Source organism: Anoplophora glabripennis, unplaced genomic scaffold (assembly GCF_000390285.2).
Source record: "Anoplophora glabripennis isolate ALB-LARVAE unplaced genomic scaffold, Agla_2.0 scaffold58, whole genome shotgun sequence".
Classification (NCBI taxonomy): domain Eukaryota; kingdom Metazoa; phylum Arthropoda; class Insecta; order Coleoptera; family Cerambycidae; genus Anoplophora; species Anoplophora glabripennis.
The window spans coordinates 76,729-92,543 of NW_019416277.1; the positions used below are offsets into that span (position 1 = coordinate 76,729).

The 15,815-nt window shown below is 33.3% G+C and overlaps 1 protein-coding gene across 1 annotated transcript in view; it reads right to left on the reverse strand.

The window, feature by feature from the left end:
- Positions 1-229: 229 nt before the first annotated feature.
- Positions 230-15,815, reverse strand: part of LOC108917595 (hemicentin-1-like) — a 190,618-nt gene continuing 175,032 nt past the window's right edge. Inside the window, exon 6 of the mRNA XM_018724284.1 lies at positions 230-330. Within this exon, the coding sequence (XP_018579800.1) occupies positions 230-330 (101 nt within the window). The remainder of the gene's footprint in view (positions 331-15,815) is intronic.

Consider the following 15,815-nt stretch of genomic DNA (forward strand, 5'->3'; position numbering starts at 1 on the left):
GTGATGAATGGCCAACATCTTTTTGTCTCTATGGTTAGTGTAACCCCAATACTGCAACCCAAAATACACGCATGCATCGACCAAAGTACCACACCCTCATCGTTTAAAATTAGCAACACCGTATATATTCCTTTACTCTAAAGTTCTGTCAACACCTCCCACAAGCCTCGACCTTCCCCTACACTGTTAAGATGAGCATGGAGTCGATAAACACTTATCTGGGATGTAATCATCTGGTCGCTGCCAGGGCCAGCAGGCTGAGCGACGCCAGCAGCGCCATCTGGTGGGGGACTCCCGCGCGGCTGGTCTGCATCGCCGCAGGGTGTTCTCCTGAAACAAATTAGACGATTTACTCGGAGGGTAATGAATTTGTTTGAAGGAAGAAAATCACATACGGATGCCGCTAACAATTGATTTTGATTTTGTGTTTAGGAAAAAAACAGAGAGAAATAAGAGGTCATTTTAGATGCTAATACTGCTTAATCATAAATAGAATGTTTATTAATATAGATTTGTATATTTTCAAATAGTTTATTTCAAATTTTCGAGAAAGTTATACAGTTTTAGATTTAATTCTGCTTGACAGTATAAACCATATTTCCCTTCTGTTTTGAACTAAAATATGCAGTGTTAATATTTAGAATAGAAATCGTAAATATATTACGTCCTGTATAATATATGCAAAAACTCTTTGACACCATTGTTTACATTATTACGTCATCGTGACATTTTTTTAAATCCAGTAGTTTCATTAAATCTAAGTAGGAAAAACATTCCTGAAAATGGCAATATACAAATCATGACGTTAAAGTCGATAGTTTTCAGGATAAAAGGCTTCGATTCAATATTCAGTTCCTCGATTTTATTCATCTCCGTAGCCATGCATGTTGACAGTTCTGGAAATTATTCTAAAGTAGTTATCAAATTTAGATATTCTTTAACTTTTTGGTGATATTGATATCTTGATTCTGAGAGGTTGTGACGAAAAAAAAGACCACTTGTATGCAACATTTTCAGAACTAGATATCCGAATGAACAACCACGCATTAGAAAATCAACAGCGAATAAGATTATAAATAAATGTATCCAGTTTGGGCATATTCGAGATCAGTACCGAGGTTGGTCAGCAATTACAGTGGATGGTGCTTGATGCGCAAGAGAATCCACATGTTTCTAAGAAACAAATAGCATCTAATCATTAGGTTAGTCAAAGTTCTGTAGTAAACTATATGAAAAAAAGTAATAATAATAATGAATGGCATCGCTATAAGATTCAGCTAATTCAAGAATTAAATGATGATGCTCCTGATCACAGAATAGAATTTCGCTAAGAAATGATGAACCGTTGTAACAGAAATCCATGGTTCATTAACACTATTGCTTTTTCCGATGAATCTACATTTTGTTTACATGACACTGTTAACAGACATAACTATTGCTACTAGGCCCTTAATAATGCTCATTGTATGATGGAAGCACACATCCAGCTCCCTCAGAAAGTAAATGTATGGGCAGGAATTGTAGGAAACAATATTATTGATCCTATTTTCATTGATGGGAAATATTTACAAATGTTACGACAACAAATAATTCCGAAGTTGGCAGCATTATTCCCAGATAACAATGTTCCGAACATTCCCAATGAGCTTCTGTGGTATCAACAAGACGGAGCAACATTCCCAATGAGTTTCTATGGTATCAACAAGACGAAGGAACTTATTCCACAAATATTTCCTAATCGTTAGCTAGGCCGAAAAGTTTTTATCGAATGACCAGCTCGGTGCCCTGACCTTACACCCCTTGATTTCTTTTTGTGGGGTTATCTTGTGTACAATAATAAACCACAAGATATTGATGAGTTAAAAACAAGAATTCGAGATGAAATTAGAACTATACAGGCAGACGTCATCGGAAAAGTATTGCAAGAATTCCAACAGAGGCTTGCCTATTGTCAAGAGACAGAAGCATTATAGTTCGAGCACCTTATTTAATTAATTTTCATTGTTTATTGGCATTTTGTCGAAATAAAAAATATTTTTTTACTAATTTTTTTTGCTCTTTTTTCATTTTTCCAAACATTGAGGCGTTTCAAAACTATCAAGTTTGAGGTCATAGTGTTGCATATTGCTATTTTCAGGAATGTTTTTTCTATTTACATTTAATGAAAAAACTATATGTTCCATTTAAAAAAAATGTCACGATGACGTTACAGAGATTACCTAATAACGTCATAATCGAAACAATGATGTCAAAAGAAGCACAAATGAATGTAAAAATTAATGTGACCGAGCGTTTTTCTATATCTTATCCTCACAGTTAACGTCATAGCTGTACAGTATAGCATTTCAGTTAAATGAAATTATTAAAATTTGGGTGTGTAAGAAATTTCTCTAATATTTAACCTTTTACTTATTAGTAACTGTGTCCTGAAAAGTGTGTTTAGTAGTTCAATATTTAATTATTTGTGAAGTTTCCGAGTTCATATTCCTATATAAAATCGTCAACTTATTGTACGTCAAATACGTTTTGCGAGGTATTTGTTTACCTATTTGTCACAAATAATAAGTTTTCCAAAAACTTGAACTAAGGTATATTTAGTTTAATAAATACAAAGAGTAACATATTACCAATCTTTCTAACATCACAACCATTCACAAAGAATTGTTTTGTCCAAGACTAGATTACCTTATTCTCATCTATTTTGACTCACTGATACGAATCTGAAATCGGTTTTTACTGATCAGTTCATGGTTTATTTCTACCCTCAACAGTATGCAATGTAGTTACAATGAAGCAATTGTATTGCAATGCAATTTTTTGTCTACGGGATCAGGTTTTATTCATGTGTCCGTAAATAGCTATAAAAATAGTAACAGTACCGTTTTTTAGTCACCATGACACAAAAATATTGAAAATGTGTTTAATGAAATTATATGTGAACATATTCTGACATGACAAACAAAAAAATTATTAAGTTATTAGGTCATAATTTGTTTGTACTCTGTTGGATAAGCAAAGGAAAGCAGCTAGATCCATTTTGAAATAACTATGTTGAGGGAAACAACACAATTGAATTATAGCCAAAATATCTTATAAATTCTCTCTAGGATGTTAAAAAGATCATTCGTTAGCAGAATTACTAATCAGAAACCGGTCTGAAACTTATTAGATATTATCAGTATAAGTGAGAAAATAGATGAATAATTTAGCTACTTGGACATCTAGCGACATGATATCTTTATAGGTTATATCTAAATTCAATTCAATTTAACTCTTATTTTTTGTTTCATTGCAAAAAGAGAATTACTATTTCTTGTTTCCTTTTACAATGTACTTATCCTCTTGCATTGTATTCATATTTACATCTCATTGTCCTTGACCTTCTACTCTTTATTTGATATATATCTTAATAGAGACATTAACTTTGCTTTTCACAAAAACCTCTTAGAATTTTTGAGAGTTGATGTATACGAGAATGCAGGAAGTGCAACATCAAGTCCATCAAGCATTCCATTCTGCTGAAGGTTTAACACATATTTCTTTGTAGTCATTACTATTCTGGATACCTTAGACATTTTCAACAACTTGAAAGTTGAACCATACTGCCCCTTCTTTGACATTAATTATTATTGACGTAAAATCTTTCCAAATTTTTATAAGTTGTTGTCTATCAAAAATAGCTGTCTCCAATTCTAGATTGGTAATCTGCGGGAGATGTATTCTATAGTATTGGATCATGAAATCATGTTTAATATGAAATGGTGGAAGTAATTTTCAAGGTCAATCAGTGATTACGCATGGTTTATTTAATTATTTGTTTATATATTACTAATTGTTTGAAGTGAGGGATATTTTGTTTTGTTAACGAACGTAGAAAAAACAACAGATGTTTTATTATAAAAAAACAGCAATGTAACACGAATCAATATAAAACCATACGACTAATTGACACTTTGCTAGTCGCTTCAATACAGTACAATAAATCAATAAATCTACAATGACGCAGCTTCATTCATTAAAGGTGAGAATAAAACATTTTCCTTTAAAAAGAACTGAATAATCAAGCGAATAGAAAAAGACAGAGATAATTTCCCAAGTCACGCCTAATTAAGTTAGATTACAACTTGCTGGATCAAAAGCGAGGCGTTGTATTGTTCGCAGTTTCACCGTTGCTCTAGTTGGTATCTCCTTCACGAGCAATTTTACAAGAATCCAGAAGTTGTTCCGAACTTACGTAGAAGTTTTGTGTATGTGTTTTGATCAAAGCGCCGTTCTGAATATAAATACCGGCACTTGCTTCCCAAACACATCGATAAACGTATACACAAGGATACGTTCCCTATGCAAATATGTCGTGGGGCAAATCGTCTGCAAAGTAACATACAAATATCATTTCTGATTTCAAAGATTTGTCTCGATAGTTGAAGCCTTTACGGAAAACCTAGAGAGGTTATATCTTTATTGAATATTTGCAACGGTTAACTGGTAACGAATTTAAAGAAGTTATGTTTTTTTATTATCCTGTGATATTATATGACAGAGCGGGCTCATTCGCTTTTGAATTATGAATAAATAAAACGTGCCTCTAAATCCAATTAAGTGTTATCCATTCAATATTGTGTAAATCATTATTAGCAGCAGTATGTTTCAGTAATTCTTTTGGTATAAGGTTTTTAATATTTTAATATTGTATCTTCTTTATGAACAAAAACATCAATTAATATAAAATATAATAAAATTAGACACGAAATACATTGGTGGCTCATCCAATATGTTGTGTGTTTTTTTTGTAGCCAAACACTTCCCAGTAGCTTGTTGAAATATTTACAGTATATAATACCACAAGAGATCAAATACAGAGGAGCGTTTTCCTTGTTCAAATTTAAAAACACACTTTTTTATATAAACAATAAATATGATTGTATATAAGGTTACATAAAAATTTAATAGTATGGAATTTCCTTTACGCATCTACATTTCACGAAATTTGGATAGCAGTAATTTATGACGTGATTCTCTAGGATCTGGTATCCTCTATTGGTGATCTTCATGAAATGTTAATTCAGAAACCGTTTTTAAACAGACTTATGTGACAGTTATACATGGGTGCTTACTAGAACTTCTAAAACAGAAGTAGTCATTTGTTCTATATGTGATACATACGCAAAATTCTGGTCAAAGGTATATCTATATCCTTAAATTTAGTCTCTTCAAATGGATATAGTTGACAGTATAAATAAACAGAATAGGATCACGTTCTCTTTGGAATTTCATGATGTTGCAATTGTTCTTGGTATACCAATTCGCTATGGCCTTCACATTATTCTTGCAATAATGGGTACCTACTCAACAAGACTTCATTTTCTTGGCATAAATTAATTATTTACTTATTCCTTCAATGAAGTCACTTATAAAAATTTGAAAAAGGCAGTGGCCTAAGAGTTGAGCCTTGAGACACACTTGATAAAGGGACAAATTCTGGTGATTTGAAATCATCGATTTCAACATACTGCTGATAAATATGAGTGGAACAGAAAGTAATATAGTTGTGACACCAAATTATCCCAACTTAGGTATGTAACAGCATAAAGTGGTTAATATACAGGGTTGGGCAAATGTGTCGGAACATATGTGTACAGGGTGAACCATATGTTTGACTAAAAAATACTTTTAACAAAAGTTTTTGTAGTATTTTTATTCTTTTCACTGGCGTCCTTTAATTTTCTACTAGGAAGGTAGGCAAACTCCGCTTGCGCGGAGTTTGACCTTTCTCTCGGGCCTTCGGCCCTCGAGCCGCGCTGCGCGCGGCCCGAGCACTGCTCCGCGGTGCTTTCCTCGCTGGTTAGTAGATATAATATTTTTTGAAACACCCTGTACTTTGATTTTAAACACCCTGTATATAAAAGTATGAGGAGAATGTTTTTCAAAAAAGAGTAGGCCCCGCTCGAGAAAAGAATAAGAAAAGTTTGTTCCAAATTTCCAAAAAGGCATCTGGTTAGTAAATATAAAATTTTTCTCCAAAGACTACGTAGGTAAGACAAAAATGGTAAAAAAATAAATTAAGATATTTGCTTGATAAATATACAAATTTTCATTAAAAGACTGTAGTAAATAAAGACAAAGGTAAAAGTGAAAAGAAATAAAACTGCCCTTAATTCTATAGAACATCTAGTATATGGATTTTTAAAAAGGCGACTTTTCTTCAAAAGATTTAAAGAAAAAATTAACAAAATGAATGTCAGTTTGATAGAACATCCTGTACATAAGTTGCAAGAAATACCTGGTTAGTAGGGTTTTTCATAAAAATATTGCAGACTTCAGTACAAAATATAGAACAGGAAAAAAACATTAAGGAAAGTTTCGTTCTATTGGTCATAAATACTCAGTATAAGAATTCAAAATGACAACTGGTTAATAAGTATAAAAATTTTTCATTAAAAGACTAGTAAATAAAGACAAAGGATAAAAATTGCCCGTTTCAGAATGGATCAATTTTATGGAACACCCAGTACATATATGGATTTTCTAAAAAGCGGCTGGTCAGTAAATATACAACTTCAAAAGGATTCATGAAAAAATTAACAAAATGAATCAGAGAAAATCTGGTCCATCTGTGTCAGTTTTATGAAACATCCCGTACATAAATTGCAAAAACATTTGACAACGTTGTGTAGAAATATCTATTTGAAAATTTAGATAGGTAGTGAAATGAGAAAAAATCCTTGTCCGCCTGTGTAATTTTTATGAAACACTTAGTATATAAATTTGCAAAATGACTACAATATAAGATTTTTCATAAAAATATTGCGACAATAAATTTCTGAAATATACAGAAGCCCCTAGACCGATAATTTTGACTTGGGTCAGTTATGTAGAACATGCAGTATATGGATTTTCAAAAAAAACCTTTGGTTAGTAGCTATATAACTTTTCATGAAAAGATTTCAAAAAAAAATTAGAAAAAGTGAAAAGATAAGTAAAATAAAAGTTCACCTGTGTCATTTTTATGAAACATTCGGTACATACCTTTGCAAAAAGCATATGATTACTACGATTTAAGATTTTTCATAAAAATATTGCAAATCCCGTTCCCTGGACCGTTCGAATTTCAACGCAATATTTAGACACCCATATAAAAAACCTATTTGAAAATTTATATTTCTTTGTTATAGAAAGGTTTAAAAAGATGAGTCCATATATGAAATTAAATTACGGCAGTAAGTTAAAAAGAAATCTTAGGGTAACCTCGTCTGAGATTGAACCGTCACCTTAGAAATACAACGGGACGTTTTTACCGCTATGCATGTGCTTAGGCAAAAATTCGCTTTAAATAATATGTTCAACGAAGAAAGCATCGATACAGTTCCAATCCAGTAGTTTATACGTTCTATGGTCCCGTCTGATTTTCTAACCTAAATTACTTACGGAATACGTCAAATATCCTTCCATCGATCTATGGTTCGTTATAATTTTCTAACCTCAATTGGAAACGTCAAATATAGTGAAATTTATTTAGACGTTTCAATCTGACATTCTTCGTGATTTTCAGATTTTAGATTTTCCTTCCATCGATCTATGGTTCGTTATGATTTTCTAACCTCAATTGGAAACGTCAAATATAGTGAAATTTATTTAGACGTTTCAATCTGACATTCTTCGTGATTTTCAGATTTTCGTCGATTTGCGTTCAGGGCTGGTTGAATCTCTATTTCGCTTATAAAATGGCCGTATGTCAGTGAGAAGTCCACCCAGAAAGGTACATTTGAAAACGCGAATATAAAGTTGCAAAAATTTCATTAAGCGACGAACGAAGGGAGATGAGGCGCGGTTATGCCGCTTCGGATCTCGCGGAGAAACCCAGTCCGTCCGCCAAAATGGTAGTTTTCCAATCTGGCTTGAGCGCGTAGTGTCGTCGTTCACAGCTGAAGTAATAAACAATTTTTGTAATGTTAAATTTGCATTTTTCTAACACAAAGTCGTCTCGCAAAAGATCCACAATGAGATAACACAGATAAATAACGACATCCTATAACTTGAAAGAGTCTTTAACTCCAACTTATTCTTAACTTTTGACGTTTGGGGAGTAATAGATACGAATGCAATATAGTAAATTAACGAAGCAAATGTACTAATACAAAGGTTCAAGGGTTTAGGTACTATGGATTGGTTTAAAATTATGCTGTTTTAGAGGGCAAGTACTTACGTTTATTCGGGGGACAGGTATCGTAATCCTAGGCATGTCAAACGGTAGAGCTGCGAAAATGTAAATAACAACCTAACCTAATAATAAGAAATACCTGTATATGTCGTGGCGTAGCAATGTATTAAGGTTAAAAAAGGCCTAGTAAGGTAAAATAACGGTTCGTCGCGACCCCAAAGACGTCTTTCGCGTTTGGCGTGAAATTATTTTGACATAATTAATCTGACGTTTCTAACGACGTTCCAATTTTCTCCCGGTGGGCGTGTCTTAAAGCTTCAATCTTACGGCTTGCGAAATGGTCGTCTGTCGTCGAGCAGACCCCAAAAAGAAGGCAAAATTAAATATGAAAACGCGAAAAAAACGTTACAAAAATGCCCCCGAACGACTAAGGAGGAACGACTGAGTATCTGTGCCAAGTCGCACGCCGTTTCGAGGCTCGCGAAGAAGAAATTTTATGCGGCAAAATTCACAATTTTTCGGCCTTCCTAGACAGTGCATTTTAACGTATTTACGGCCGCATTTCGAATCCCGCGTTTGATTTCGCGGAAATTTGTACATAAAAAGTTGGAAGAAGGCACCCGGTCGACGAATATGAGTATTTCCGGCACGGTTTTAAATGAAATATCGTAGAAAATGGGGGAAATAAAAAATAAATAAGCCGTACCCGGGCGCGATTCGAGGCGATCGGCGACCGTCAGCTTGCAGCGGTGGGCGTGTCGGACTATCGCCGTTCACACAAAAATTGGGCCGCGCCCCTCGCAGAGCCTGGGGAATTCGAAAAATTCGTGGGGAAGGCGTCGAGTTAGCGCGTTCTAAATACGACGTCGCAACGCGGGAAGGACGTCGCGACGCTTCGCGCCGAGACGCCCGCCTCTTCGCGCCGAGACGCCCACCTCTTCGCCGCCCCAGGAAAGAGCCTTTCGTCCGGGAGATCGGCTCTTTTTCGGGCCGATCGTGCGACGCAGACGGAGCTATCAGATTTTAATATATATTGATATCTACTTTATTTTTATATATAAGGCGTTGTCAGCAGTTTTTTTTTTAATGGAACGCCCTGTTTATTTTAACATTTTTAGACAGACAGATTTTCACCGGTTACATAGGGCTTTGTAGCTCTGCAATTTATTGTCTTTTAAATTTTGAATAAAATTCTAAAAAAAGAGAAAATTTTATTTAATGAAAATAAAATGTGTTATTTCAAAATATGGAGCACTTGAATATTAAAAAAAGATTCATAATAAATGCTCAAAGTGGTGATTTTCTGCAGCCTGACAATATCCTAATCGATCAACGAAGGCTCTTAAGGAATTTTGAATGGCATGCTGTGATATTTCTTGAACGGTCATCTTCATTAGATCTTCTAACTCTTCTAACTCTTCTAACGACTGAGATTTGGTCTTGTAGACAATAGGTTTTAAATGACCCCAAAGGAAATAGTCTAACGGACTTAAAACTGGCCATCGCGGTGGCCATTCAATATATCCTCTTTGCCCTATCTATTTCTGTGGAAATACATTATTTAGATACCGACGCACATCAATTCCATAATGAGGCGGAGCTCCATCTTGTTGATACCAAATGTCATTTGAGAATAGTTCATGATTTACTTAGTTTGGAAATAAACGAATCAATGCTGGAACAATTTGCTCGCGCAAAAGTTGTAAATAACGATTAGGTTTCAAATTTTCTCTAAGAAAGAATAGGACGATGACGTGTCCTCCTATTATGCCCATCCATACATTTAATTTCTAAGCAGTGTGGTTTTCTTCTATCCAGTGAGAATTTTCATCATTCCAGTAATGACAGTTATGTCGATTTACAAAACCGTTCAAGCAAAATGATCATTCATCGGAGAAAAGTATATTATTGACAAAGTTTCCATTATTCTCAATGTTGTTCATCATTTCCTTACAAAATTGCAGGGTCATCCTCATTTAATTTTTGTACTAAATGTACTTTATACGGATGAAATTTATTTTTGGACAATATCCTCCTTACTGATCTCTCGCTAATATTTTGATATAAGGCTTCTTAAAGGTAGGTACTGAAGTTTATGGTTCTTTAAGAACATTTAGTGACTTATCTTCATTTGCAGCTGTTTTACGTGCGCCGGATTTCGTAAAATTTTTAACATTTCCCTTTTCGTGATCCTTTTCCACAACCCTCTAAACTTTTGCTATTGCATGTATCTTGCAGAGATCTCTTCCTGTCTCCAAAACATCATCATCATCAACAACGAAATTCTTTCAAGTTCACTTAGTTCACCTATAATTTGAAGTTTCAACAGCAATCTTAATAAGTAATAATAATCTGTCACTATTAACTGCATCCATAGATCTAATAACATACTATATTAGACTGCATCTGACAGGAATAGATGATTTGATTTTATTAAAACAAAATTTGCAAACTCGATTACTTTTTTAGGTAGCAAAAAATGTAAATGACCAACTCTTTATATTATTGTTTTATTCAACATTATAAAAATAATAAATCGCAGACCCACCAAACCCTATATCATGTAATATAGGCCAATCAATATAGGTTTCTTGTGTGACAAATATACTAACAGCATACCACCTGTGCTATCAGTTAAAAGACAGTCCGTAGATATACTCTGATGTGTTTTCGACCCGCAACTCTCATTAATTAATTTGTTATTAACATTTTAGTGCAAAAAACGCGTTTTTTTTAGTTTTTCTTATAAAACTAACGAAGCTATCTGAATGTTATAAAAGAGACAATTTGTAGATAATCGAAATATGAATAAAATGTGAAGTCGTTCGATCCGGTCGAATAATTAGAAACGAAGAAAATCCGGAAAAATCGGAAAATTTAGCGTTTTCTTAAAAAATCATTACTCTGCAATTTTTTAAGTTGTAGAGTGCGCACAAAACTGGCGCTGTCAGACCATTAGTTTTGGCACAATTGCAATTTGAATTGTTTGGAGCATTATTTTGCAAAGTATCTGAATCCGTTGGAGGTGGGTCGATTTTAATTTTTCAGACACATTTTAAAAGTAGAAGTATAATACTACAAAACGTATATTCTAATTTTCCGATAAAATGATGCGAAATAGGGAAAAAATTCCTCCAAACATGCTCAAAAACGGCCGGGGCAGTGGACATATAAGTATACAATTTTGAATATCATCAACAACCAGAAGCAGTTGCTTTTTACACCGAACCTAAGCCTGCACAGTGGGAAAGAGGTAAGAATACACAATGAATCGCAATGATGTGAAAGCTGTGGACATTCCTTGTTTTGTTCCTGCATTTTTTAACATTTACGCGAAATCTTGACAACAAATGTGAATTTGAAAGTTTTCTTACAAAATATACTATCCTGTTCCAAAGAATAGATATTTAGGTGCCCTTGTATACCGTTAAGGACATTTTAATACATTTTGTAAATTGTTAATAAACGAATTTACAATAAAAACTATAGTATAACTAACAATATTCAAAATTGTATACCTATACCCCACTGCCCCTCATCTGCCAATCTTCCTCCACTACTCATCAAGTTCTTGACGACTTAATATTTTCCGAGTTATTTGCGATTGAAAGAATTTTTCATCTAAAAAGTACATGCTTTTCAACCATTTTTGATAAATAACTCGAAAAACGAAAAACCCATATAAAGCAAAAATAAAGCTTTTGAAATAACGGTTCACTTTTTGTTGATAACCGTACATGTAATAATAACCGAGTTATCACTCTCTGAAGGTGATTGTTTCTTTTTCGGAAAGTAAAATCGAACATTTTACCGTAAAATAATGTTGAAAGAACTAATTTTTCGAAGAAAATGAATATACGCTTCTTGAAAAAATTTTATAGCTCAAAAACTCGCGTAGTTATGAAGAAAATAAAATGGTCATCTCATTTTTTCGGAGAAAAAATCAACAACAAAATCTATGGCTGCACCATAAAAATAAAAACTAAGCGTAATCCATGTACAGTTGACTTTATTTAGGTACTAATAATAGGCTCTGCAAGTTTGATCGGTTTAGAATGTCTAAATTTAAAAAAAACTGAAATAATGAAAAAAAAATTATTTTTAAAAAAATTTTATTTTTTTCGAAAAAACTCAAAAACTAAACAAGATACGTAAAAAATGCAAGAGTTCGAAATTAAAGGTATTTTTTTTCTGTAGAGCAAAAATTAACTGAGATATTACTTTATTTAGTTTGCATTTGCAAAAATCTCGAAAACGAAGAGTTCAAGACAATTCAACTATAAAGGTTGATTTGTAGCTCTTGCAATTCCCTGCAAATTGCTTTTTGGGGCGATGAAGAATATTAAAAATTAAAGAAGTTATCGTGAAAAAACGAATTGTATTATTCAATGAAAATTGTCGGATCGTGTAAATGCCTTAATTTCCGATAGTTTCCGAGGCGATACACGCACAAAATTAAAAATGAAAATTCTCTCCAGCCAATCAAAATGTTCAACCAGCCTGCACCCGAAGAACTTTTAAAAATGATATTTTGCAATTGCAAAAAAGGATGCGGTGCGATTTGCAGGTGCCGCAAAGTTGGAGTCTCTTATAATGCGACATGCGGAACATGTTCTACGAACAGTTGCCAAAATTGTCCTCCACTCACGTACCAAACAGAGGATAATTCTTTAGATGATATGTAAATTTTTGATAATAAAGTAATTACATAATTTAAGTTTCGAGTTTTAAGTCCGTTCGAGTAAACGTTGCAATGAATCATTAAGTAATATTATAAACAGTGATAAGTCTTTCATTCATTATAAATGCTATGAAGATGTGGCAAACATTTTTTGCTTTATTTTCTGCAGTAAGGGTGGTTTTTATGGGTTAAAATGTTGCAATAAATCATGTATTATTTCATAAATAGTAAAAAATATTAAATTCTTCATTATTGCTCCGTCAAAACATTTCAGAGCCGAGAAAACTAAGTTTTGTTTTTTTTCCTCATAAAGGGTGGATTTTAAGGGTTGAAATGTTGATACAAATCAAAAATTATTATTCAAAACATAAAAGAATGCTTATTCTATTCTATTAACACTTAAATCTATAATTCTTACGTTGTTTGCAAGAAAGGATAGTTTTCACCCCCTAAAAACAATAATCACACTTTATGGATAAGTAACTTTTGTAAAGGAGGGTGAAATGAGCTTACTCGCCAATTTTCATGAAAATCGGTGCGTGTGTCAAGAATTCGGAGGTAATACCCTATTTTTACCGTTGTATACTGGACTACTAGTAATCCTAGTAATCCTAAGTAAGAAATAATAATTCTAAATTTTTTCATTTAATTAATGTAATTGACCAACATGAAAACTAATTTTTAAATTTCCTGCTTAGATAGGAAAGGGGAACCTAAGAATTAGAAAAATAGAAATTCATGTCATAGATAACATCCTAATGAACTTACATTGTATAATTCAGATGAAACATAGTTTCGACTCGCACGTATCACGGAAAGCCCACGGCATCCTAGAAGGTCCCGCACAAAGCGGAACAGGAAAGAGCCCCGACGACGAAACTTTCAGTTATTAGTCACCCAAATCGAATTTTCCCTTTACTAACAAATCTGGGGCAGAAACGGTGTCCCTGGGGAGCTCCTGCTCCACATTATCATTAAAAGTCTACTTATTAAAAGTTTCGCCGAACCGCCCGCTAAATGCACGCCGTATTTTTTTTATTATTAGAGGTACGTAGGCGCTTCCGCGACTCCGGCGACAGTATAATATAGTACAAACAGAACTTTTGTTGACTCCAGTATACCGCTTTGGCGCGCAACTTTCTGACGACTTAATTTATACGGGAAAAACTTCGCTCGGCACCCGAGCGCAGAATTAATGCGTCTGAATATGTAACCGACGGGAAATAACGTTTTAATGTGTATAGTTTATGAAGTAAAGACATTAGCTATGTATATGATATGGTAATGTCGCGCCTAACCGGGAAGTATATCTTTGATAACGTTACTTTATTACTTGACGTGTTTTTGAACAGTTTATATTTTTGAAGAACAGCGTCGGCAACTATTATGATTTCGCGCGTGCGTTGACATTGACAATACTACTTTGTTACGTCATCATCGAGTTTTGTAAAAGTGAAACAAAAATCTAGGGGTGTATGTATTGAAAACTAATTCCTATTTATTTAAAGCAAATGAAACCATTTTTATTTGTAATCATATACGTATATGTACTCCAGACAGTATCTGTTTCAAAAAGCCATATTTGGGTGAATAGTATATCCACGGAGATTTTTGGCTTTTTGGCTTTCAAATATCACTAGAAATGAAAATTTTTCTATGCGCCTAAAAAAAACGTGGGCTTAACTTTTGGTGGCACAATATGTTAAAAAAATTCGAAAAATGTNACAAAAAACATTAAGGAAAGCTTCGTTCTATTGGTCATAAATACTCAGTATAAGAATTCAAAATGACAACTGGTTAATAAGTATACAATTTTTCATTAAAAGACTTTAGTATATAAAGACAAAAGATAAAAATTGCCCGTTTCAGATATGGATCAACTTTATGGAACACCCAGTACATATATGGATTTTCTAAAAAGCGGCTGGTCAGTAAATATACAACTTCAAAAGAATTCATGAAAAAATTAACAATATGAATCAGAGAAAATCTGGTCCATCTGTGTCAGTTTTATGAAACATCCCGTACATAAATTGCAAAAACATTTGACAACGTTGTATAGAAATATCTATTTGAAAATTTAGATAGGTAGTGAAATGAGAAAAAAATCCTAGTCCGCCTGTGTCATTTTTATGAAACACTTAGTATATAAATTTGCAAAATGACTCTACAATATAAGATTTTTCATAAAAATATTGCAACAATAAATTTCTGAAATATACAGAAGCCACTAGACCGATAATTTTGACTTGGGTCAGTTATGAAGAACATGCAGTATATGGATTTTCAAAAAAAACCTTTGGTTAGTAGCTATATAACTTTTCATGAAAAGATTTCAAAAAAAAATTAGAAAAAGTGAAAAGATAAGTAAAATCAAAGTTCACCTGTGTCATTTTTATGAAACATTCACTACATACCTTTGCAAAAAGCATATGATTACTACAATATAAGATTTTTCATAAAAATATTGCAAATCCCGTTCCCTGGACCGTTCGAATTTCAACGCAATATTTAGACACCCATATAAAAAACCTATTTGAAAATTTATATTTTTTTGTTATAGAAAGGTTTAAAAAGATGAGTCCATATATAAAATTAAATTACGGCAGTAAGTTAAAAAAAAATCTTAGGGTAACCTCGTCTGAGATTGAACCGTCACCTTAGAAATACAACGGGACGTTTTTACCGCTGTGCATGTGCTTAGGCAAAAATTCGCTTTAAATAATATGTTGAACGAAGAAAGCATCGATACAGTTCCAATTCAGTAGTTTATACGTTCTATGATCCCGTCTGATTTCCTAACCTAAATTACTTACGGAATACGTCAAATATCAATTAGTATTTTCCTTCCATCGATCTATGGTTCGTTGTGATTTTCTAACCTCAATTGGAAACGTCAAATATAGTGAAATTTATTTAGACGTTTCAATCTGACATTCTTCGTGATTTTCAGATTTTCGTCGATTTGCGTTCAGG